Raw genomic sequence first — 25,538 nt, 5'->3', positions numbered from 1 at the left:
CCGGTCTTGAGCCAGTCAAATTGAGGCTTTTCTCAAATTGCGTTGTGATCAGTTGCGGTCTTTAAATTTCAACATAATAAAAAACTACTACACCACAAGGCTCGACAATTGAGACAAAGATCCTTTATTCTGTTCCTCTGTAAATAAAACTTTTCCGTGTGTTTTCCGAAATTTTAGTGACTTAATCGAAATTTTCCGAATTACCTTTAACACTAGGCCAAGCTACAGTTTTCTCTATGTGCAGTTTATTTGATAGATCCTATTTAAGCTTAAAATTATATTGTGAGGACGAGAGTATAAAAGTGTATTGCAAGCAATCAACAATTTAAATGACGACAAACTGAACAGCGGAATTTTCAAGCTTTTCCCGCGAAGAGCAATTAGCCTGGACAAGAATCATCGGAGTTGCGGCCATATCAAAGTCTCGCCTTCTATACGTCTGCAACGCCACGAAACTCACCCATGGCCAGTGCTGAAACGCGACGAAGAAATGTCATGTAAGTGTCAAACTGATTTCTTACTATCTCGGGCTGAGTGTTTTCTTCCCGGGATTTTCCATTTTACGTACAGTCACGACACAGGAGCAGTTTTTCTTATCGTCACGTCTGTTTACCTGAATTTATGGAAAACAAATTCGCGCTTGAATTGAGGTCTCGAATCAATTCAGGGGCAAGTCGCCTCCACGACGTGTGCATGCAAATTGTGTAGAAATTTTTTATCCGAAAAGCTGAAGACGTCGTAGGTAAGCAATTAGAGGAAGAAAGGTGAAATGTCGCGGCGTTTGTCTGTCTTTATTCGCTAAGACTGCGCTAGGCCGCCTGATATTAAATATTTCGCGAATTTTGTGAAAATGCCAGGTTTGTTGCGAGTGGACTTGGGACCTGCTTGGCGAAGAGGGAAAGTGCGTGGAGCCGAGCCAAGAACTTTTGAAATTTGTCATAAAATTATGTATTTGGAATGAAACATGCAGCACTTAATCGAAGCAGATTAAATTTAGCACTCCGGCAGTTTATGCATTGCGCATTATGTCAGCGAACGTGACGGGAATTGCGTCAGTGGACGCAGTTGTAGGCAATCGCTGTCTCTGCGCTCGTTCTTGGTAGTTCAAGCTTTGAATAATTGACGAAAAAGTCAGCTGATAGCGAAGGTATTGTAGGCATTGAACGTAATGCAAATGCAAGTATCCAAATTAATCACCGATGAGCGCCTTGACAACATATTTAGCAAAATCAACAATGCTCCAATTAGCCATAAATTGGAGAATGGCTTCTCATCCAAGTAAAGTGTGCTTGCGTAAACCAAATGTTATTTTGGTGTAAAACAAAAATATCACTGCTGCCCGTCCGGGTTTTATAGATTGTCGGACGTTAATACACTAAAACCACCTCTCCTCACATTGCCCCCGCTATAGGCGCCACTCACATGTCTAAGGATCGTTTCACATGTATACGGTTCCATCCGGCTCAGTTTCGGTCGCTGCTGACAAATGGGAAACGGTATTTCGGTTTCAATTCGATGACTATTAGGTACGTAACTGAAACCGTGTCTCACCGAATATTCTCACGAAATGAATAGGATTGGCTTTCACTTGTCGGCAGCGACCTAAATAGAACCGTATATGTGAGAAATGAGGGTTTTCATAAAATTTTTGAATAGTATCTAGTCGACAGGGTGTTTGTTATTAAGCAAAAAAGCTTTATCCAACATCAAGTGTGGGTACCCCATAGTAGTGTTTTTGCCCCACTTTATTCTTGTATTTTGTATGAAGCTACAATCCAATATCCTTCATCGTCATCAACGGGGCAACAACCGGTATCCGGTCTAGGCCTGCTTTAATAAGGTGCTCCAGACATCTCGGTTTTGCGCCGAGGTCCACCAATTTGATATCCCTAAAAGCTGTTCCATCTCAGGCAGGGTCTGCCGCGTCTTCATCCTCATCCATACGGATTAAGTGACCCGCCCACCGTAACCTATTGAGCCGGATTTTATCCACAATCTGGCGGTCATGGTATCGTACATAGATTTCGCCATCCATCCTCATGTAGGGGGCCAAAAATTCATCTTCGGCTTCTTCTCTCGAACGCGGGCAAGAGTTTGCAATTTTTCTTGCTAAGAACCCAAGTTTCGGAGGAATACATGAGGACTGGCAAGATCATTGTCTTGTACAGTAAGAGCTTTGACCCTATGGTGAGACGTTTCGAGTGAAACAGTTTTTGTAAGCTGAAATAGGTTCTGTTGGCTACCAACAACCGTGCGCGGATTTCATCGTCGTAGCTGTTATCGGTTGTGAGTTTCGACCCTAGATAGGAGAAATTATTAACGGTCTCAAAGTTGTATTTTCCTATCTTTATTCTTCCCGTTTGACCAGTGCGATTCGATCTTGTTCGTTCTTTCGGTTTTGGCGCTGACATTGCCACCATGTACTTCGTCTTACCTTCATTAATGTGCAGGCCAGCCGTTGGGTGGACTTGAAGAAAATGGTGCCTCTTGCATTTACAATAGCATCGCGAATCACTTTCTCCAGGGCCAGGTTGAAGAGGACGTATGATAGGGCATCCTCTTGTCGTAGATCGTTGTTGATGTCGAATGGTCTTGAGAGTGATTCTGCTGCTTTTATCTCGCCCCGCACATTTTTCAGGGTCAGCCTAGTTAGTCTTATCAATTTCGTCGGGATACCGAATTCCCTTATGGCCGTATACCCTGGCTATGCTATCATAGGCGGCCTTACATTCAATGAAAAGATAGCGCAACTAATGTCCATATTCTAGCAGTTTTTCCATCGCTTGCCGCAGAGAGAACATCTGATCTGTGATCTGAGCGTATGGGGCTATCCGGTCTAGCAAGATAACGGAAAATATCTTACAGATGGTACTCAGCAACGTGATACCTCTATAATTGCTGCCCTGCGTGATATCCCCCTTTTTATGTTCTGGGACAGATAATGCCTCGTTGTTAGTCATCAGGCATTGATTCGCTGTCCCACATCTTGAGTATAAGTTGATGAATTGCTTGGTGTAATTGGTCGCTTTCATATTTAAACAATTCGGCTGTAATTCCATTGGCTTCTGGCGACTTATGATTCTTGAGCCGATAAATTGCACGGTTTCTTCTATACTTGGTGGTGGCAGTATTTGTCCGTCGTCTTCAGTTGGCGGCACCTCCAACTCGCCGATGTTCTGGTTGTTCAGTAGTTTATCAAAGTACTCAACCCATCGCTGCAATATGCCCATTCTGTGGGATATCAGATTTCCCTCTTTGTCTCGGCAGGATAGGCATCGAGGTGTATAAGGCTTCATCCTGCTGACTTGTTGGTAAAACTTGCGCGCCTGGAGCGGTTGGTCCCTGTAGTTTTCGAGTTCACAGACCTCTTGGTTTTCCCAGGCTTCCTTTTGCCGTCTTTGAAGTCGCTTCTCCGCTCGCCGGAGTTCGTGATAAGTCTCTGCGCGTGCACGCGTTCTTTGAAAATGCAACATTATTCGGTATACAGCATTCTTTCGTTCTTTTGCTAGCTTACATTCATCGTCAAACCAGCCTTTCGAGTTTTTTGCGGCTGGGGCCAAGTATGTTTGTGACCGTATTTATGATAACGTTCTTCAGGTGATTGTTGATGCTTCATCTCCAGGATCCATCCATTTCCCTCTTATAGGTGTTGCGGAGGTCATGGCTTTAGTGTTAACACTCACCTGATTGTCAGACGGGATTCTGGGTGTTGTTATTCGAGCTCGGAGCACCATGCCAACGAGATGGTGGAGAGCCTATATTGGTCGCCCTATATGTTCTGACATTCATCAAGGCTGAGAGGTGACAGCGTTCAATCAGCACGTGGTCAATTTTGTTGAAAGTGGTCCCGTCTGGAGAGGCCCACGTTTGTTCGTGGAGCGCTTTCCGCGCAAACCAGATACTTCCAACAACCATTTCGTTTGGCACTGCTAATTGAATAATCCGCAGTCCGTTATCATTTGAGGACACTGTTACGACCTCTGACATGCTTTGTGAGATACTACTATCTTGCATAAGAAAGTTGGTTAGGTCCCTGTCTACTCTACCTTAGCTATCGTCACTCTAAAGACTCTCTTCCCTGTGGGTTGATGTTGTCCCAGCCGCAGGGACGTTTAGGAGAATTTTGCTTGTCCGCACGAATCTATTTTTGAAATTTTCTTCTGTAAAATTTATATCCTCCTTATCTGTGTAGCTTGTGCTTTTGTACTTTTTCCACCAGGTAGTTTACGAATATTATTTTGCGGGACCGATGCTTCACAGACTATGACTATATATGGGTACCATTCACCTTTAGCGCGTCAATCAAGTCGATATGCCATTGATACCGGTTTATTAAAGTGTGTTTCAGCACCCTTCACACCTCCCCATGAAGTTTGCACTCCTCCACTGTTCCGCGCTATATATTTTTGAGGTGATCCATTCGTCGACCATAGGCTAATGGGTTTCATTCCATGGTATAGCCAGCAGTAGTCTTGTCTCCCTTTCTTAATTCGTTACACGTTCGCCTTCTGATCAACATGTCCACGGAAATGTGGTTCATATGCCGACGAAAATCTTTCGTGAGACTTACGTCGACATTGAGCGCCTCAGTTTTGTTGTTGTTTATCTCCAGCCGAACTGAGGAGTTGGCTTCACCTAACATTTGGTGACTGAGAGTTGTATTGAAGCGCTCGTTCTATCTGTTCAACAATTCATAATATGGATAAGAAGTCACTGTTAAGGTCCCTTACAGGAGCGTTGCAAGGATTGCGTCACCTGCAAACTTCTTCGTGATGCGGTATACAGTAGTGAAACCGTTGCTTCGGTAGCACATTTTCCCTGGTCAATGAATGATGGAATCAACTTTTGACACAGCGCGTTGCCCTTACCTCATCCCAGCGAACAATGGAGCTGTCAGCTTTTTACATCCATCGATCCGCATACATTCTTGCGCAGTTAACCATCCTTTTGGGACGTGATCGACAACTTCACCAGCACCAGAGATAAAAGCACTTTCTATGGCGGCGAGAAATCGGGATGTTTGGAGTTCTTTAATAAAGCAGGTCTAGACCTGATATCGGTTGTTGCGCCGTTGATGATGATGAATGCTCATCAATATTCTCTGGTGTGTTATCTGTAACTTAGTATCGTTTGCGGAAAATTTCCCGGTGTTAGATGACAGCTGGATCATGCAAACCACCCGCTCTGTTCCTCTTCACGATCACAATGTTGCTTTTAGTGAGCTTCTTCTGAACTCCGTATATTTGGTCACAGGAGGCATAATTTTCCTCTATACTGAAAAACTCAATTGGCGCGCATTGCATAATTGTTTTGCACCTTAACTTTGACTAGAATCTCGCAAACAAGATTCTGTCGGAAACCGCTCTCAGGTGATGATAGCACGTCTTGTGGTAATCGTCAGCAACAGTCAATAATTTTCGGTGCTCTCGATAATGTTGTCGAGGGGCGTGCGCACATTCTAGAGTCTGCAGCCCTCTTTTCAAATTGTCAAGTTGCTTGCCTATCCGTCGTCCAATTCAAGTGCCGTACCCCATAGTTCTGCCAGAGCCATTAGATAGGCCTTACATCCACTAGTATGAATGTCGAGCCTGTACTCACAAATCAAATTGTGTGATTATGCTTATATGGCAAATACGTTAAACCAATCTTAGCAAGTGAATTCTCGTTAGCGTGACTTACATAACCTTCGAAGACGCCTCTTTTCCACGACCGGTATAGCCCCATATCGATCGCGGATATTTTCATTTCGGATGTGATCATGGCGTGTTACACCACCGGTCCACCACAACATTTTTGTCTTCATTGCCGTTAGGCGCCGTTCGTTGTCTTTTATAGTCGCTCAACACTTAGAACAATGGAGAATGACAGTGCGAATGACACAAATTTCAGATTTGACACGTTCATTGATGCGTCGGCCATAAAGAACGCCACTTCAATTTCACATCGCAGTTCACCGTTGGCTGATAGCACTGATCCGAGATATTTAAATCATCATCATTAACGTCGCAACAATCGGTATCCGGTCTAGACCTGCGCTGAAGTCGACCAATTCGATATCCCTAAAAGTTGTCTGGCGTCCTGACCTGCGCCATTGCTCCATCTCAGGCAGAGTCTCCCTCGTCTTTTCTACCATAGATATTGCCCTTATAGACTTTTCAGGCTGGATCATCCTCTTCCATACGGATTAAGTGACTCGCCGTTTTTATACACAACCAGACGTTCGTGATATCGCTCGTAGATTTCGTCGTTATGTTGGCTACAGAATCGTCCATCCTCATGTAGGGGGCCAAAAATTCTTCTTAGGATTCTTCTCTCGAACGCGCACAAGATTTCGTAATTTTTCTTGCTAAGAACGCAAGTCTCGGAGGAATACATGAGGACTGGCAAGATCGTAGTCTTATATAGTAAGCGGTTTCACCCTATGGTGAGACGTTTCGAGCGAACAGTTTTTGTAAGGTGAAATAGGGTACATTGGCTGCCAACAACCCTGCGCGAATCTCATAGTCATAGCTGTTATCGGTTGTGATTTTCGACCCTAGATAGGAAAAACGGTGTCAAAGTTGCAGTCTGTTTTCGTTAGACCAGTGCGATTCGATGTTGTTCGTTCTTTGGTTTTGTCAGGGTCAGCCTAATTAATATTATCAATTTGGTCAGGATACTGAATTCTCTCATGGCCGAGTACGGTTTCACTCTGGCTATGCTATCGTAGGCGGTCTTTAAGTCGATGAAAAGATGGTGCAATTGATGGTCATATTCCAACAGTTTTCCCAACACTTGCCCCGAGAGGAAATCTGATCTGAAGCCTCTTTGGTATGGGTCGATGATGCTATCCAGTAACTGCTGGTGAGCTAAATTTACCGTTATCATCGCAAGGTCGAGCGGTACCATTCTTCTCTATAATATCGAGAGCGCTAGTTTAGGGGTTTTTGGGGGGGCTTGCTCTATGTAATTTGTCATCTAGAGACTTCCATCACGTGCGCGATGGAATGCGCAACATGGTTTTTGACAGACGTTGGCGTTGTGACTTTCGTGAAATTCTTCGCGGAACGTTTCACACGTTCTTCACTGCCCCTTAGCGCTGTGGAGAACGTGGCGATTTAGATGGTTCTTACTCTTGTTTCCAATTAGATAGCATTCTTTGAGGTCATGGGAACAGGGGCTATTTGATTCTTGCCTTTGACTACCTTAGATCCGATACTGGAACTCAGAATGTCATTTTCAAATTTATTAGAATAGTACAAGAGCTTGTTGTGTAGTGTTGATTTAGGCCTGCTTGCTATGTGCTGTACAGAAAAGAGATTATGGTTCTCTGAGTAAGGCTGCTAATTTCTTCTCCGCTTCTTCTCTAGCCTGTTCTTGAGATAAAACAGCTGTTGCTTTTACGGAGTACAGAGCTGGAGAAGATTTGATGATGGTTTAGCCGATTGTCTTCAGTAGTCCCTGACCACTCCCCACAAGTGAGCAGAACCAAAGCGGATGTAAAAATTGTCCGTTATCATCGTTTCTCCCACTTATTGCAACTGACGAAGGTTTGGTTGATATGTTGTCTTTGCCTGGAGCTCTGTTTGTTACCAATTTGTTGAGATTGACGCAGATGCTCCCGTCTAAATAGTATCATTGAGAATTGTGGGCTAACTTAGCGAGAACTTTCTATTGCAATTTTTACCTTATATTTCTTAATACTCTTGTCTTCCCAATAGCTTTTCGTAAATACATAGCTCACGGTTGTTTTTGCCAAGAAGGTTAGCGCATATCAGCAGTTTTTCTTTCATGTATTTTTTCACATGTGCGCTAACTACAAAATAGGTTTAATAGAAGACGAAGCTATTTCGGTCTCTAATTCTCACTATTAAGACCAATTTACACTCAATATTTGCCAATCAAATAAATTATCATCTCCTTATCAGCGAGCGATAACAGGCAATTTACTTAACTTTCACAGCAAGTGCAGAAAGAAAACAACCACTAAAACAAAAATGGACGGAAACAGAGATGAAGCTGAACGTTGTATTGAGATAGCCCAGAAAGCCTTCGTCGAGGGTAAATGGGAACGGGCGGAAAAATTTCTCACCAAAGCGGAAAGGCTGTATCCAACACAGCGCGCCAAAGGTGAGTGGGATCTAAAATGATCTAATATCTTTCGATATTCTATTCTAAAATGATCTTCCGACAGACTTGCTGGAAAAGGTGAAAAGTTTTCCAACATTTAATCCACCTCCTGAGAATACCGGGGACAGTGCGAAAGATGGTTTGCATCGACGTAATCCACCAGGTTCACCAAAGGCTGAACGTAAGCACGACGCGGAATATACAGCGGAACAATTGGAGGCGGTTAAAAGGATTAAAAAGTATGCGAATGATACGGTTAATGTTCTCAGTCATTTAAGGTTTCTTTTCTTCTGCAGATGTAAAGATTACTACGAAGTGCTGGGCGTAACAAAGGAGGCGAGCGATTCAGAAATCAAAAAGTCCTACAAGAAATTAGCTTTACAATTACATCCAGATAAAAACAAAGCTCCTGGTGCAGTTGAAGCCTTCAAAGCGGTAGGGAATGCCGTGGCCATTCTTACGGATGTCGAGAAGCGGAAATCGTATGATTTGCGAGGGAGCGATGAATTCGTTCGTCACAGCAATCGCCATCATTATAGTGAGTTTACGTACACGCGTGGGTTTGAGTCGGACGTTACGGCTGAAGAACTGTTTAACATGTTCTTCGGTGGAGGATTTCCACAGCAAAATGTATATATGCGGCAAAGACGGTATCATCGAGCTGAACATCAGCAGCAGCGTGAGGTGAGTTTGGATATTTTTTGTGTGAAGTAGGAAAAAAGCGTTTCTGGCCCATGGGGGGATCGAACCCACGACCTTCGCGTTATTAGCACGACGCTCTAATCAACTGAGCTAATGGGCCATGCGGAAGAGCATTGTCAAAGCGCAGTAGTAAACGGGGTGATGGTCTCCATATTAGAATTTTTCTTCATTGGGAAACACAAAATACGAACAAATTAACTGCTTTGATGGTATGGTCACGCGATTCGTGCTAACGAGAATTCACTTGCCAAGATTGGTCTGAACATCGAAGTCGATGGTAAACGACCAAAAGGCAGGCCGAACCAACGGTGACTTGATACGCTGGATGGGGATGGCACCCAGATCAGGCATTCGACAGAGCCAAATGGCGAAACCGATCACGACAAGCCGACCCCGCTTGTGATCGGGACAAAGGCTGAAGAAAAAGAAGAAGTTCATATAGTTGCTCTAGCAGCAAAAAGAAATCCTATTATTTTTCCAATAAATGGGTTTAATATTTTGTATAAAGCGTTGTAGAGGCCCAGTCGGGATGCGTTAGATGGCACTGGAAAGATAACATTTCATACAAACAGTCCTTTGACAGTTTTTTGGTTGGTCGACTCAGTTTTGTTTAAGTGCGCCTCAAAGATGGCCACCAACAAAACGAAATTACGCTATGTTTTACAATTTTTCTGCGATAAAGGCAAAATCAAAAACATAATAATGTCAATAATGTTCATGGTTCTCATATTTTAGGCGTAATTTTAGTTTCGTCGATTTCAGTCCGGTAATTTCGATGAGAAAGATGCATCACACTCTGGAAGGTCCATTGTAGAAAATGTCAGTTAAATTATGGAAATCGTTGAGTCCTAGCCTTATGTAAGCACTGTTTCGATTGCTTAAAAGCTAAACATTATCCAAAAAACCGTTTGGACCCATTTGTATAATGTCGAATTAAAAAAAACTGGACCTATGAGTACCACAAGAATTAATGCCAAAAAACCCCCTGGACCGAATTTTCATTTGTGTGTCGCTACTGAATTGCAATAAATTCAACCTATTCTGAAACGGATGATGACTGGTGATGAAAAGTGCATCGACTACCAAAATTTTAAGCAATAACGGATATTTCCAAAACTTAAACAAAAGGTGAAATTGACCATGAAAATTATACCTCTAAGTAATGCAGTTCCACTGAAGAGTTCTCTCGTCACGGGCTTGGACGTCTCTGAGCTAATCAGACTCGATGCTGAAAATGGAAAAATCACGAAAATACCGTCTCGATCGCGCGCATGGAGCTGGAAAACTCGATACCCTGGTGCCACAATCGATAGGAAAGATCCAGCTTGGCTCCCAGTGCAGGTTTTACAAATAGTTTCTGAGAAGTTTACATTGCTCAAATTTTGCACTGTATAGTTTTTGCCCGAAAACCTCAAAAAAACGTTAAAATACACAATACTAGTGTAAAAGTGACACTAGCGTTGTGTGGTTCTTCATTCCAGGCATCTATGGCCATTTAGTAATTGTTTTCAGGCCACCGTTCGATGATGAGACGAGGTCAGTTGTTGTCCCAAACAGAGTGTCTCTTCTGGCACATTTCTATGGCAAATCATTAATTCGAACTCCGCTGTGCTCTGGGCTGAATTTCCTCCAGCTAAAAATCGTCAACAATGGTATGAATTCCCGCAGCTAAATAATGGGCGGATAGTTAAGATGCAATGTTTTGGCACGCCCTTAAACCGCCAGTTAAAATGGAATTTTTTCCAAAATCTCAGCCCAGTACTGGTAGGGTTGCAAAATTGTTGTCCGCTAACTCAGAATTGAAGATTTATACAGCGTCGTAATTTGGTGGCTGGGAAGTTAGATCAGGTTATTCTCTTCTTCTTTTTCATCAGCCTTTGTCCCGTTCGCAAGCGGGGTCGGCTCGCCGTGATTGGTTTCGCTACTTGGACCTATCAAATGCCTCTTCTGAATGCAGTCGCGAGGGTTTTAAATCCCGATCCAGCGTATCAAGCCACCGTTGTTTCGTCCGGTCTTTTGGTCGCTTAGTTAGTTTAGTTAACTGGGGGGAGCCGCAGCTCCGAGCACTCAGGCCATTGTTAGGCCCATTGTACTATCCCCGCAAGTTGCCTATTCAATGGCCTACGGTGTTCGCAGGCTTTAGCGAATCTTAGAACATTCTCCAGAGACAGAGAGTGTGCAGATTCTTCATTGAAGAAAACCTGGCCAAGGTGTCTTCGTCTGAGATCTGAGGATGCCGGGCAGCTGCATAAAAAGTGCAGGGCTGTCTCCTCCTCCTCCTCACATTGGCTGCACATAGTCGAAACCACTACCCCAATCTTTTCCATATGGTAGTTTAAGGAGCAGTGTCCCGTCAAAAGCTCTACTAGGGTTTTCATGCCCTACTTCTTAAGGGACAACAAAAATACCGCTCTAGTGGCCCTAGGCTCTTTCATAAGGATTTTCGTTTGCCGGCAAGTGTCCAGATTTCTCCACTCGGTTGCGTAAATCCTTGCAATTTCAGAGTAGACGTGACAGTAGATGGTCGGATTCCAAGAGCTGGTTGTGGCTCCACCATTGTGATCTAGACCCTCGGCGAGCCAGTCTGTCAGCCTCCTCATTACCGGCGATGTTAGAGTGCCCCGGCACCCACATCAGGAATGTTTCGTTCAGTCGGCCAAGTTTCAGCAGCACCTGATGACAACTCCACACCAACTGGCTTGATATCTTGTTGCCATTTAGTGCTGATAATGCCGCCCGACTGTCGGAACAGGTTCGAATGGTGCGACCCCTCCACTTTTATCGCAGACATTCTTCTGCTGCCAATGAAATGGCATATATCTCCGCCTGGAATATGGTCGTCATTTTTGCGAGCGATCGGGCCAGTTCTATAATTGGATTCTCCGAGAACACCCCTGCGCCCGATCCATCCTCCATGACTGACCCGTCGGTGAAGATTATTAGGTTTGTAATCTGAAAAGCTTCCTGCTGTTAGCAAAGTTCAGTCTTGGCCACCAGACGATGCATGCATACATCAAAATGGGTTTTATTATGGATGTATACATCCAGTATATCCGTTTGGGTGAAAGTCCCCAGGTCTTACCTATCGCATTCCTACAGCACCAGAGCATTGTTCCTGGATATGATGCTTCCACGTTAACTTGGAGTCGAAATGTACTCCTAAGCACTTGACTGTTTGTGCCAGCTGGATTTCCGCCCCTGCTAAGGTGGGTAGCGTATAGCTGCCCCACCTGACGTTCCTAGTGAACATAACTAGTCCATTCTTCCGGTCACATACTGTGTCCGCAAACTTGCCGATAATTATTACGGCTAGGTTGTCCGCAAATGCATCCGCGAAGACTTTTTTGTCCTCCAGGAGCCACCGCCCTGATTAGGCCTTTGGAGCATTCACCTACTGCATCCCGGCCGGGAAACCAAAGTGAGTACAGCGTCTCCCGGTGCCACCACTATGGAGGTTCTCCTCGGCCACTTGGTGATGGTTTCATTTCGGATGTGATCAAAACTTGTCACGCCGCTAGTCCAACACAGCATCTTCGTCTCCATTACCGCTAGACGCCGTTCATTGCTTTTTATAGTCGGCCAGCACTCAGAACCATAGAGAACGACAGGACGGACGACATTGTAGTAAATTTTAGATTTGAGATGTTCGTTGATACGTCAATCACAAAGAACACCACTTGTCGATGGCCACTTCATCCAGGTTGCGTTAATGCGTGAAGCAATTTCATAACGCAGTTCTCCATTGGGTGATAGCGTTGACCCGAGGTATTTAAATCACTCAGTTCTGGGCAGATCGCTGCCGCTGACAGTGGTCTGTTTCATGGGGATCAGTCGTCGAAAAACATCATCTTCATAAAGCAGTGTATAGGGCGCTGGACATTGGATGTCCCGTGTGACAGTGTTCATAACAAAAACAAAGAGGAGTTGTGAGAGGGCGCTTCCTTGATGAATTCCAACAGAGAGACGAAGCGGTTTTGATACACCCGCCACACTTCGAACTTTACTTTTTACATCGCGGTAGAGCAATTGGACTAAGCGCACGATTACTTCTGACACCAAGTGTTGTCGTGGAACATACAAACGCTTTCTGTAGATCCACAAATGCAATGTAAAAAGGGTGATGCTTCTCACGGTGTTTTTCCATAAGTAATCGCGTAGGTGTATTGCGTCAGTAGTTTAGCAGTTTTTGACAAATCCGCCTGAATACGGGCGCCGTCCTTACTCCAAGTATGACTTCGATATCATACTTGAGACAGGCTCCGAGAGTCCACTCAACTGCCTCGTAGAAAGTATCCTTCCCCGACTCTGCAGTCTCCTCTGTAGGGGCGTGAACGTTTATGAGGCTTATATTTCTAAACTTGCGTTGCAAACGCAGAGTGCATAGCTTTTCGCTTATATTTTCAAAGCCGATAACAACAGATTTCATTTTTTGGCTAACTAAGAAACCTACTCCGAGCACATGGTTTACTGGATGGCCGCTATAAAATATGGTTTAGTGGCTTTTCTTCAGGAAACCGGTCCCTGCCCAACGCATTTCCTGCAACATAGAAAAGCGGTATTTCTGAAGTAATAGTTAAAATTTCTTTTAATAAATTCTGAAAATGCGTCCTACGCGTGTAAATGGTGAGAGAATTTATAAAAGACAAAAAAAAAATATGCGCCCCCGGGTGGGCTCGAACCACCAACCTTTCGGTTAACAGCCGAACGCGCTAGCCGATTGCGCCACGGAGGCCATGTTTTGGGCGATATTTACAGAACATTACAGTTATGTGAATGCTGCGAAGTTCACTTCTTTTCCGTCTGCCGGCCTGTGCGTTCCTACGTTTCTGCTGTGTTCATTGCGCGCGTTTTCATTGCAAATGGCGTCGGTTGACGACTGATGTGCAGACATGATTTTGCGTTTCCGGTGAATCTGTGGTGAAGTACAAGCGTAAGTGAATTTTGAATATTATTAAGCAAGATTGGACCTTTCTTTACCCCGTTTGATGTAGTATTTCTCCATTTTATTTCGTTTTTCTACCCTTATTAATTATTAATATTATTCCTCGGGGTTTACTTCGTAGTGAATAGATTCTCGTTTGTCTCGGGCGTTTTATGGAATTTGCGTGTCAATATGGCGGAATTAGAAAATATTCTATCCGACAAGGGTTTGATGGGGAATAAAGTTTGATAGATTTCCGAATGAAGATAATTATCGGATGCTGAGTTCAGTAAAAACGGCAGAGGCAGAACTATCAATAAAATCACAAGGAAAGGTAAAACGGTTTAAAGATCGAACTCCTTATCCCTGACCTCTGAATAGTTGTGCCCCGGCCAGATAACGCCCACTAGGGCACAAATAAAAGACCAAACCCACCAAAATTTGACATCGCAGATTGACCAAAGCGTACAAAGGGAAGAGTTTCTGGTCGTCGTGTACAAGATGAATTTCTGGACGGACTCAAATTTCTTGATCTGCCTTAATAAGGAGCTCCAGACACCTCGGTTTTGCGTCGAGGTCCACCCTAAATCCCTAAAAGCTGTCTGGCGTCCTGACCTACGCCATCGCTCCATTTTAGGCAGGGTCTGCCTCGTCTTCTTTTTCTACCATAGATATTGCCCTTGTAGACTTTCGCGATTGGATCATCTTCACCCATACGGATTAGGTGACCCGCCCACCGCAACCTGTTGAGTCGTATTTTATCCACAGCCAGACAGTCGTGGTATCGCTCATAGATGTCATCGTTACGTCAGCTACGGAATCGTCCACCCTCATGTAGGGGCCAAAAATTTTTCCCTCGAACGCGGCCAAAAGTTTGCATTTTTTGTTTTTTTTTTTTTTTTGCTAAGAACTCAGGTCTCCGAGGAATACATAAGGACTGGCAAGATCATTGTTTTGTGTAGTAAGAGCTTTGACCCTATGGTGAGACGTTTCGAACGAAACAGTTTTTGTTACCTGAAATAGGCTCTTTTGGCTGCCAACAACAGTGCGCAGATTTCGTAGCTGTTATCGGTTGTGATTTCCGACCCAAGATAGGAGAAATTATCAACGGTCTCAAAGTTGTGGTCTCCTATCTTTATTCTTCCCATTTGACCAGTGCGGGTTGATGTTGGTTGGTTGGTTTTTGGTGCTGACGTTGCCACCATGTACTTTGTCTTGCCTTCATTAATGTGTAGCCCGAGATCTCGCGCCGCCTGCTCGATCTGGATGAAGGTAGACTGTACATCTTGGGTTGTTCTTCCCATAATATAAACATCGTCATCGTAGGTCAGTAGTTGAGTGGACTTGAAGAGGAAGGCGCTTCATAGATTTACGTCTGCATCGCAAATCACTTTCTCCTGGGGCAGGTTGAAGAGGACGCATGATAGGACATACCCTTGTCTTAGATGATTGTTGATGTTGAATGGTCTCGAGAGTGATTCTGCTTTTATCTGGCCTCGCACATTTGTCAGCCTAGTCAGTCTTATTAATTTCGTCGGGATACCGAATTTTCTCATGTGTGTACTATGCTATCATAGGCGGCTTTAAAGTCGATAAAAAAATGGTGCAACTGATATCCATATTCCAACAGTTTTTCAAAATCTGATCTGTTGCCGATTTGCCTGGAGTGAAGTCTCTTTGGTAAGGGCCAATGATGTTCTCGGCGTATGGGGCTATCGGACCTAGCAAGATAGCGGAGAATATCTTGTAGATAGTACTCAGCAACGTGATACCACTATAATTGCCGTAGTGCGTGATATCCCCCTTGTTATGTGTGGGACAGATAATGCCTTGTTGCCAGTCGTCAGGCATTGATTCACTGTCTCACATCTTGGGCATTTGTTAATGAACCACTTGGTGTTGTTGGTCGCCCCCCATATTTCACCAATTCGGCTGTAATTCCATCGGCTCCTTGCGACTTATAGTTTTTAAACCGGTGGATTACACGAACAGTTTCCTCTATTCTTGATGGTGGCAGCATTTGTCCGTCATCTATAGTCGGCCGGTTAGTGAGCGATTTATTAAAATACTCAACCCATCGCTCCAATATGTCCGTTCTGTCAGAAATCAGATTTCTCTCTTTGTCTCGGCAGGATGAGCATCGAGGTGTGTAAGGCCTTATCCTGTTGACTTGTTGGTAAAACTTGCGCGCCTGGAGCGGTTGCTCCTTATACTTTTCGAGTTCATAGACCTGTTGGTTCTCTCAGGCTTCCTTCCGGCTGTGAAGTCGTTTCTCCGCTCGACGGAGTTTTTGGTACGTCTCTGCGCGTGCCCACGTTCTTTGAGAATGCAACATTGCTTGGTATGCGGCATTCTTCTGTTACGTTGCTAGCTTACATTCATCTTCAAACCAGCCGTTCTGAGTCTTTTTGCGGCTGGGGCCAAGTTTTTCCAGTTACTTATGGCTCCTCGAATCTCCTCTTCGTGCGCGATATAGTGGCATTGTGTGTGCCTTCACTAGTAATACACTTAACGTGCTTATCATGCTGGACGGGTAAAACAAAAAGTCCACCGCATTCTTTTGTTCCTGCTACCGAAAATTACATTGTCTGAACGCTCTGCTGGTTTCTCGCTTACGTTGCCTTCTGAACATGTTCGGAGTGTATACGACCGAAAGTTTTTGCTTTAATGTGTCAGAATTTTAACTACGGGTGTCTTTCTGGGGATGGCATAGTTTCGGTAAACGTTCTGCATTTTATTTTTCTTCCGTCTGCTGGCATTGCCAGTGTTGATTTGTGTAAGCCTAGCAACGTTCTGTCGCAATTAGTCACGTCGACGGTCGATGGTGGATCTCTTCGGTCGCTCAAACGAATAACACGAAATCGAATCTTCAAGCTGACAGCCATCATTGATTTGGAGATGCATAGAGCTTGGGAATACCTGCTCTATGTAAAGAATCCATTTGCGAAGATTCTATACACGCTCTTTAGCACTCGTCTCGAACCACGTGGGATACTTTGAGGTAGATTACTTCAGCGAGTACTCAAACTGTTGCCTGCAGTGTAGCGTGGTGTTGTTGATTCTGCCCCCATTTACTCTTGGCCATCAGTACCCGCGATGACCACAAATCGAACACGCTCTATGATGATGGTCGGGATTGTGTGGCTGTTAATAATAAAGCGGTACCGGTTTGTAACTTGCTGTACAGTACATGCGCGTATTGCACAAAACGCTCGACGAATCTCTGGTGCAACAGGGAGGAGTAAGATGTACTTGCCCCCGCCGTTATTTCGTATTAGGAACGGATGAGAAAGAGGCTTATTTCTTCGGTCTACTTCATGCGCTACCTACGCGAACCTGCTGAGGAGGCCGCCACAGATATACCAAGCTGCTCTATAGTTTCAGTCATGCTCCTGGTTATCGTGGTGCCTAGACGTCGAATCGCACCACGTTTAGTTATTTCGGCGCTGTCAGACGACTTCTGCCGGCTTTTCGTACCGGACCTCAAATTCCTCTTTATCATTTTATGGGGATGCATTTTATACCTAGCTGCCAGGTGTGGTGATAGCTTTCTTAGTGAGACTTCAAAGCTCCTGCACTTTTCTCTCTTTAGTAAAAGAATTATATTTATATTATTTATATTTGTAGTTACAGAATTTTACTAAAATGTTCTAAATCAGGCAGAGGCAACCACCATTTTATTTTGATATTTCTGGGGACATTTCCGAACATAATTCTTCATAATTCACAGATTAGTCATTAATATGCGTAGCCCATTTTTAAGGCGTTGTGTAAAACAAAACCTTATTAAAATGTGTTTACTGTCTGTCTGTTTCTTTTTTAAGGAGGTTGGAAATCTTCAAAAGACACTGGCTTGGGCATGCCAGAGTGTGGGATTTTTACTCACTAAAACCACTCCCGACTCACCCCCTACCCCGTGGAAACTTACGAGTTAGTTTACTTTAGCTAGGTCTCTTTTCGTCTACTCGCGGGGTTCGTAATCGCCCCTTCTTCACCTCTGCTTTATCCTGGATTATTGCGATTATGGAATTGATCGCATCCCAGTCCTCCTGGCAAGACGCCATTCTCCAGACAAAATTATCCGGTGATAGCACTTCGTCTAGAGTTTCCTGTAGGTTCCTCCTTTCTTCCACGAACCTAGGACATTGGAAGAATACGTGCGCTGGGTCCTCGCATTGGAAGAATACGTGCGCTGGGACTCAGTTGCAATTTGGACAATTAGGTGAGGTGTCCAATTTAAACCTGTACAGGTATTGATGGAGGACCATGGCCGTTGAGAAACTGGGTGAGATTATAATTGATCTCCCCATGCTTTCTCTCCAGCCACTCCCCGATGGAAGGGATCAACCTGTAAGTCCAAGGACACTTTTCTGACTGGTCCCATCGCTATTGCCATCTGCTTATGGATCTCTTCCTTTTAGCTTTTGCGATGAGGGAAAGATGGACCTGGTTAACGCTGCATCATTTGAGACGGCAGAACACACCCTTAAGGCTGTTTTCTGTAAACCGTACTCAGTTTATGTGCATTGCCTAAAACATGTAGAGCTTTTCCTCAAACTGGGACTGCATACAGCATGATAGAACTCACCACACTGGCTATGAGCCGCCTGCAAGTATGCCACGGTCCTCCTACGTCGGGCGTCATCCTTGCCAGAACCATACTCGTGGTGGATGCTTTTTCGCAAGTATCATCACCCCCAAATATTTGATGCAGGCGTAATTTCTCTTGCGGCGCTTAGTGATGAGGACCGCTTGCATCTTTTCTTCCGCGAATGCCAGTCCAGCATTCTCTAACCAAGCCTTAACAATACTGATTGCTTTCCTTGAGTACAACTCAGCATCCTCGAGATGCTTTGCGACCAATACCAGTGCTATATCGACGGCGTAACCCACCTTCGTGGCCTCCTCCGGAACCGGAAGATTAAGTACATAATTATACATGATATTCCCCAGTAGTAGGCTCAGTACGGGACACGCGCGGAGACAATGTACTCCTTGGGTCCATCATCGTTATTATACCAGAGTGTCCACTCTTGCAAGTAGCTATCGATAATATTGGCGAGGTAGGTGGGAACACCAATCGTCGCCAGAGACTTTCGAATAAGGTTCCAATTGGCCGAGTTTAATGCATTCCTCACATACAGGATAACCACCACACAAATTTTCTGTTACAACCCCTTCCGTCAATGGCATTTTCGGCCAAGCCAGTAACCATTTTGATGGTATCAATTGTTGAACTGGGTCTACGGAACCCATGCTGCCTATCTGAAAGGCCACCTTGGCTCTCGACGACTGGGAGTAATCTATTATAAATAACTCGCTTCAACATTTTCCCCATAGTATCTAGAAGACATGTGGGTCTGTCTGTCCGTCTGCCTGTCTGTCTGTCTTTTTTTTTTTTTTTTTTGTGTGGAGGTGGAAATCTTCAAAAGACACTGGCCTGAATACGTCAGAGTGTGGGATTCTTATCCACTAAAATCCCCCCAAGTCTCGTGGAATCATCGTACGGTATTACATCACGGGGCGGAGTCAGCTCTTTTTAGCTTGGTCCCCTTTCGTCTCTACGTGGCGTGCGTAGCAGCGCTTTTCTAGTCTCTTCTGCCTTTCGCAGCTTGCTCTAGATAGATATGACCATGATCGCATCCCAGTCTTCCTGACATGCTAACATTCTTCGCATCAGATTCTCTGGTACGAGCACCTCTCCTAGAGTCTCCTTTAGGTTCTTCCTTTCCTCCACAAACCTTGGACAGTGGAAGAATACATGGTCTGGGTCCTCTGGGACTCCATCGCAGTTTACACAATCGGTTGAGGTATCTAGTTTAAACCTGAAGAGGTATTGACGATATCCTCCATGCCCCGTGGGAAACTGGGTAAGATTATAATTAATCTCACCGTGCCGTCTCGGTCGGGTGATATGATTCCCGATTCTACTAAAGGCATAATTTCTCTTCCGACACTTAATGATGAGGACTGCTTCTGTTTTTTCCTCCGCAAGTGTCAGACCAGAGCTCTCTAGCCAACTTCTAACAGCATTGATTGCCTCGCTTGAGTATAACTCAGCATCTTCGAGATGCTTTGCGACAACAACCAGCGCTATGTTGTCAGCGTAACCCACTACTGTGGCTTCCCCCTTATGGAACCCATACTGCCGATCTGAAAGGCCGGCCTGGCTCTCAATAACCGGCAGTAATCTATTATAGATCACCCGCTCTAACATTTTGCTCACAGTGTCCAAAAGACATATGGGTCTGTATGCTGATGATTAACCTGGAGGTTTACCGCTTCTATGCCGCTAGAAATATCCGCTCCGACATGCACGCTTCGAACAACTCAGCGAACATGTTCGGTCTGGATTTCACGGGAAGCAGATATCCAGCAGCTCGTCCCTGGTGGCTGGCGTCACATTCAGAGATGGTTGGAATGTGTCGGTGCTCGCCTCTTGCTGGTGGAATAACCCTTGGATGATTTTCAGCAAGAGGGAAGGACACGTGATCTGCGGGGGTGAACGGTCTCTGAATCGTTCCATCGCGATTTCATAGGCTCTCCCCCACGGGTTTACGTATGCTTCTGAGCAGAGCTCCTTAAAACATTTCTTCTTGCTTCGCTGGATGGCGAGCTTGAGGGTTTTGCGGGCTGCCTTATAGGCGCGCTCTTTTTGCCCCTGATCGACTCTACCTACCGCCTTCTGAACCGCTCTTCTGTCTCGGTGGCGGGCTGATCGAAGACCAGCCAGTTTACCATTCCACCAGTAGTTTGGTCTCCTACTGGCGAATGAGGACCTCCTAGGCATGGACGCGTCACATGCTTTGGCGATGCATCGGGCCACATGGACGGATCTTTCCGTAGAATCGCCTGCTTTATCAGTTTAATCTAACCACATCTCTATGAAGGTCTGTTCAGCCAAAGTTTTTGCAGACCAGCCTGAAATTTTTCTCGGTTTCGGGCATAATGGGTCTTTGGTCTGTGGCTGGATATATGTCTCAAGGAAGATCGCCTGGTAATCGCTGTGGGTGTAGCGTTCGCTGATGCACCAGGATATACCACGCGCCAGCGCAGGGCTGACGTCTGTCCGTCTGTCAGTCACACGCATCTTTCACAAAGACTGGTGTAGCGATTGACACCAACTTTGGTGGAAAGGTGGGAACTGTGAACACTCATGCACAAAGTGAGTTACATAATTCTACATTTAAGGTAGGGTCCCCATGCATTCAAATGGGGGGTGCACATTTTTTTTCATAAATAATAATCATGTGGGGTATCAAATGAAAGATCTCGTTTAGTTTTTTCCGAATCCTAGTTTTGACATTTGTTGGAAAGGTGGTGAGTGCGGGGAGTTGAAAGTGATCACCTCTTCAACGGGCCCTTTCTCAGAAACTATCCAACTGAAAAATCTGAAAAAAATCAGGAATTTGCCACTATATGGTGCCTAGGCTTCGAAATACCCTACATACCGATATCTGTTCAAATAAAGTTAATAATAGTATATTATCTTAATTGTTAGTAATTGGTGGCAAAACTCCCCTTAAGTTCACCCTAGCACTACGAAATTACAAAAATTAGGCTATAATATAGAGCAGGACCCTACCAACTTTGGTGGGGATCGCACTATGGATAACAAAGTTATAATAGGTCAAAGTTGTCTCTTCTTCGCAAATATATAATATATGCATATATTACATGCTACGTACTAATGCGACAAAAGACATATACAAAACCTTTCATATCTGAAGTGTCCAGCTTCCTGTTTCTCGACTTGTTTGAGTAGATGCCTGCTACAAATCGCATTAAAGTCGAGAGCTAAACTTCTTTCACAGAGACCGGAAGAACAATTTCGATTGCTATTTGATTCCATGTGTTAATTATCTATCTTATTCTCAGTGTGTTTTCCCGATAGAATATGAGGGTGAGATAAGCATTGAATGAATATAAAGGTGTATGTGAATATTCAAAATCAGAAAATATGTTAAAGGGAAAATCACTTGAAAATCAACTCAATTAGTTCCCAATCTTTTTCTAGAAGTAGTTTATATCCCCGATGTCGCTAGGCCAGATCTAAGAGTTTATTTCTCAGTATTCGATACACAGTGCCAATGTCCTAGTTGTGGCATTGTATTATTCGGTCGTCTTTTATATGACAAAAACCGCTTTCTGCCTCCAATATAAAACGTAGAGTAAGTTTTCTGGGTAAGATCCTAGATGGTCTGGATATTGCGATTTGTTTGGAAAATGTTCCTTCCAATGCAATAACATTTTTTAAATAACACATTTTTCTGATCCTATTACCCTAATTGGATTCCTTTCTTTGCAGCAATCTGGATACGCAGCCTTATTCAATCTATTGCCAATACTTTTACTTATTGGCTTGTCAATGATGTCATCATTCTTCATATCGGATCCAATTTATAGTTTAACGCCCACAAGGTAAATTCGCCCTTCTCCGCAATAACGTTTCTTTCAGCAACAATATTAAATTTAGTCCATCAACATTGCAGCAAATATTCCGTACAAAGACGAACGAATAACTTACGTGTTCCATATTATGTGAAGGATAATTTCCACACGGAATATCAAGGCTCAGTTGGCCGCCTGGAGGCTTCGGTTGAAGAAGATTTTATCAATCATTTGAAACATGCATGCAGTCGTGAAAGGAACTACAGTAAGTGAAAATATTATATTCTTTTCGTTTCTTTCACTTCAAAACTAAATTATAACATTTCGCATATTTTTGGGTTGGTTTTGTGGATGCGCTTGTAAATATATTCTCATTGATGCAACTGACTTGCATGAAACTGTTGCCACCATTCAAGACTCACATAGTTATAAGTCAGAGTGTCCTGAATTTTTGGATGATGAACTCTTCATTGAAGTTGAAGAAGATTTCTAGAAATTATTAGTTGGAGTTGTACTGTGTAATGTACATTTTCTATGTTATGTACGAATGTTTTCTTGCATTTTATCTATTTCGTAAATAAATAATTTAATGGACTGGGTAGATTATTTCGATATCAAGTATGAATTTTATTAGTTAGGTTTGTTCACTTTGAAGGTGTGATTTGCACTCTGTATCTTATTTTCTAACTCTTCGTATCATCCTTGTGTTATGTAGGAATGAATTAAATAGTTGGATTTCTCATTGTGTTATAGCCATACTCTAACTCTTCAAAAATGCCATTTCAGCGTTTGCATTCATTTTCTGTTGTCTAACACATGCTTGTCTAAAAACCGTTGCAATTTCAACATATTCTCGCTTATAAATTTGCTTATTTTGTTCTCATGGGATCGTTCACTAACATACTGACGAAATACAAACAAATCCTTCTCAATTCGCTATATATTACAGGAGATTCGATGATGGCGAAAGCACGCAGTTTTGGTGATCGAGAACTATTTAAAAAGGCGCAACACATAAATACGCCTTCATGTGATTCTTTACATCAATACTTATCGTAGCCACTTTAATTTGCTGTAGTGCGGGAGTTATGATGAGGACATGGTACTTTATGCAGTGCCTCTTTCTATTTTCACGCTATAAACACATATTAAAGCTGGCGTCAATATAGCAACAGCAATGTATCTAAGTCTTATCACCGAAAAGACCTTTTCTTCCCTTTCATTGTGCTCACTTTGAATATGGATCGGACCCGTTTTTTTCTAAAAGCTACATTTACAATCTTGACCAGAAACTAATCAAGTCTAGTCTAATTATGAAGCAGAATTATAATAAAAACTAGAGAATATTTACACTGAATTTTATTCAGTGGACATTGATATAAATTTGTATAAAAGACTTTATTTCATCTATGAAATTTTATATTGAATGCTGTCTCTACGTGTATTTGTTGACTAGTATCCGAGTTCCGCAAACTTGAAGGATAAAGTGATGTGTAATAATCGTTAATTTGTATTTATTGGATTCGTTGTTTTCTTCAATTAGAATATGATGTCGGCTACTTAGGCTGCTTATGGTTAGCCGCTTCATAAATAGTTAATAAAGAACATCAGGTAAACTGTTTTTAATTTAATATTTGTAAGCGGTAACATTGATTATTGCAATAAATACTGGAAATATCCCAATTGAATGAAATCTATTGATTTTGTTACTAAATAGACTTCGTACTGGAGAATCCTAGGAAGGAGCTAGGGTTGGGCATATGCTATCCCCTATATTCACTTGTATATAATTGTCTAGGTGTTACTATTCAAACAATTTCAATGGCATTGAAGTGCAGTGGATTCTTTTTTCAGCTTTATTGTTATTTTAACAACTATTTCATGTTTGTAACTATCATGGGGTTTTATAGGTAAAGAACATAAGGTGGGGTGGTAAAAGTAAATATATGTGGTTGCCCTTCATCCCTAGGTGAGGTATAGCGCGTCAACCATACCTACCCACCATCGCTCGCGATTGCCTGAAATGCCACTCAGCTACCTCCACGACTTTCCGAGACGCTCGCACCCGTCTCTACTTTTCTACGGCAAGTGCTCTTGGAGCGATCCACTCTTCGGCCATTTTGGAAGAGTAGATTCCACTGCATGTTGTAGTCCACAAGGCAATTGTCGCCTCTCTTTAATGTGTGACCTATTCACTGCCATTATCGTCTTCCGATCACGTTGCGTATGAGTGCCAAGTTCAGTCGCTATCTAACGCTAATTCACGTTAAGTCCCTAGTCCTGTTATCAGAGAAGGACAACCAGGGCAATAGTAAACAATGAAACTTATTGTTCAAACCTGCAAACAGGATAATCACTTGGAATATAGAAGTCATTGCAACTAAGTTTTGCAACCATATTTCCTCGTGATTTTGAAGATCAAACTCTTTGGTCCAACATGTTTCTTTGTTTGTTTATCCTGAAAATATACTTTAATTAAATAAAGTTTTATTTTTTTTATAATGCTTTCTAATAATTATCAATATTTCGTCATAATTAACAACTACACAAAACTAATAAGATAGGGCAACAATCCGATTTCCATCGAGACCTTGAGGCGTTTGAGAGCATTTTATTGAATATCGTAACGATACACTAGGAGGCAATAGAATCAGTATTGCGCTCGCCCGTGATTACTACCCCGATTTGACTCGTGTACTCATTCACAGGTTACATGTAGTTACGATGCAATGGACTGGACTCTGCGCTTAATGGACACAGTATAACAGCTCTCGCTTTTTTGTTGTCAACCACCACTCTCGCATTGTTCTTATTGCCCTCGCAAAACTTTAATGTTTAAGGGGGTCATCTCGCGTGAAAGCCGTTTTTAGAAATTTGTTGTGAAGAACTGGATAAAGATACAAATACGAATTTTTCACCATAGATTTAATAATATCTTGAGTGTGCATAGTAATTTTTCCAGCCCGATCGTATAGTTCGTTATTGAAATACAGAGCAATTTATACACCCATCTCCAAAAAAAGGGGTTTTCTGCTGCCACGCTAGAGAGCGCTGCGATCATTTCTTTAAAAAAAAGTAAACGGCATTTTAACGCACAGATTTAACTACAGTCCGCAAACTAGGATTATTAAAAAATATTAAAAGCTAAATTTTTGGTGCCGTGTTAAATTTTTTTTTTGTGAATTTTGGTGTTTTTTCACGGCTTCTTTAATGAATAAAAGAAAATTACTGAAGGATAATTGCGATCCAATTATCCTAGTTTGCGAACCGCAGAAATATGTCGTGAAAATTTCAAAGAATTTCGTTTGACAGATTTTGGGCTATGGTGGCAGCCGATTTTCAACATGCAGTTTCGAGAAAAACGCATTTAGAAGGAGAATGCGGTTTTTAGCCATAAAACCTTAACTGACCATTA

General features: G+C 43.1%; 1 protein-coding gene and 2 non-coding genes across 5 annotated transcripts; 1 reads left to right on the top strand and 2 right to left on the bottom strand.

Moving 5' to 3' along the window:
* The first annotated feature begins 20 nt into the window (after positions 1–20).
* LOC119654839 (dnaJ homolog subfamily B member 14) lies at positions 21–23,816 on the top strand. 3 transcript variants are annotated; one of them, XM_038060415.1, is made up of 7 exons: positions 21–497; positions 7,943–8,109; positions 8,174–8,348; positions 8,406–8,793; positions 22,041–22,153; positions 22,225–22,388; positions 22,540–22,717. In XM_038060415.1, exons 1-7 carry the CDS (start codon positions 463–465, stop codon positions 22,614–22,616), a joined length of 1,119 nt encoding a protein of 372 aa, XP_037916343.1. In that variant the 5' UTR covers positions 21–462; the 3' UTR covers positions 22,617–22,717. The 3 variants fall into 3 exon arrangements, with proteins under 3 accessions (XP_037916343.1, XP_037916342.1, XP_037916344.1); XM_038060414.1 differs by lacking the exon at positions 22,540–22,717 and adding an exon at positions 23,073–23,816 and having other exon boundaries at positions 24–497; XM_038060416.1 differs by lacking the exons at positions 21–497; positions 22,540–22,717 and adding exons at positions 504–742; positions 23,073–23,816.
* On the bottom strand, positions 8,838–8,911 carry Trnai-aau. Its single transcript has one exon. It is a non-coding gene; the product is annotated as a tRNA-Ile (tRNA).
* Trnan-guu lies at positions 13,470–13,543 on the bottom strand. The gene has a single exon. It is a non-coding gene; the product is annotated as a tRNA-Asn (tRNA).
* Positions 23,817–25,538: the final 1,722 nt, after the last annotated feature.

The sequence above is a fragment of the Hermetia illucens genome, chromosome 4 (genome assembly GCF_905115235.1).
Source record: "Hermetia illucens chromosome 4, iHerIll2.2.curated.20191125, whole genome shotgun sequence".
Lineage (NCBI taxonomy): Eukaryota > Metazoa > Arthropoda > Insecta > Diptera > Stratiomyidae > Hermetia > Hermetia illucens.
This window is presented reverse-complemented; position numbering and strand designations above follow the sequence as displayed.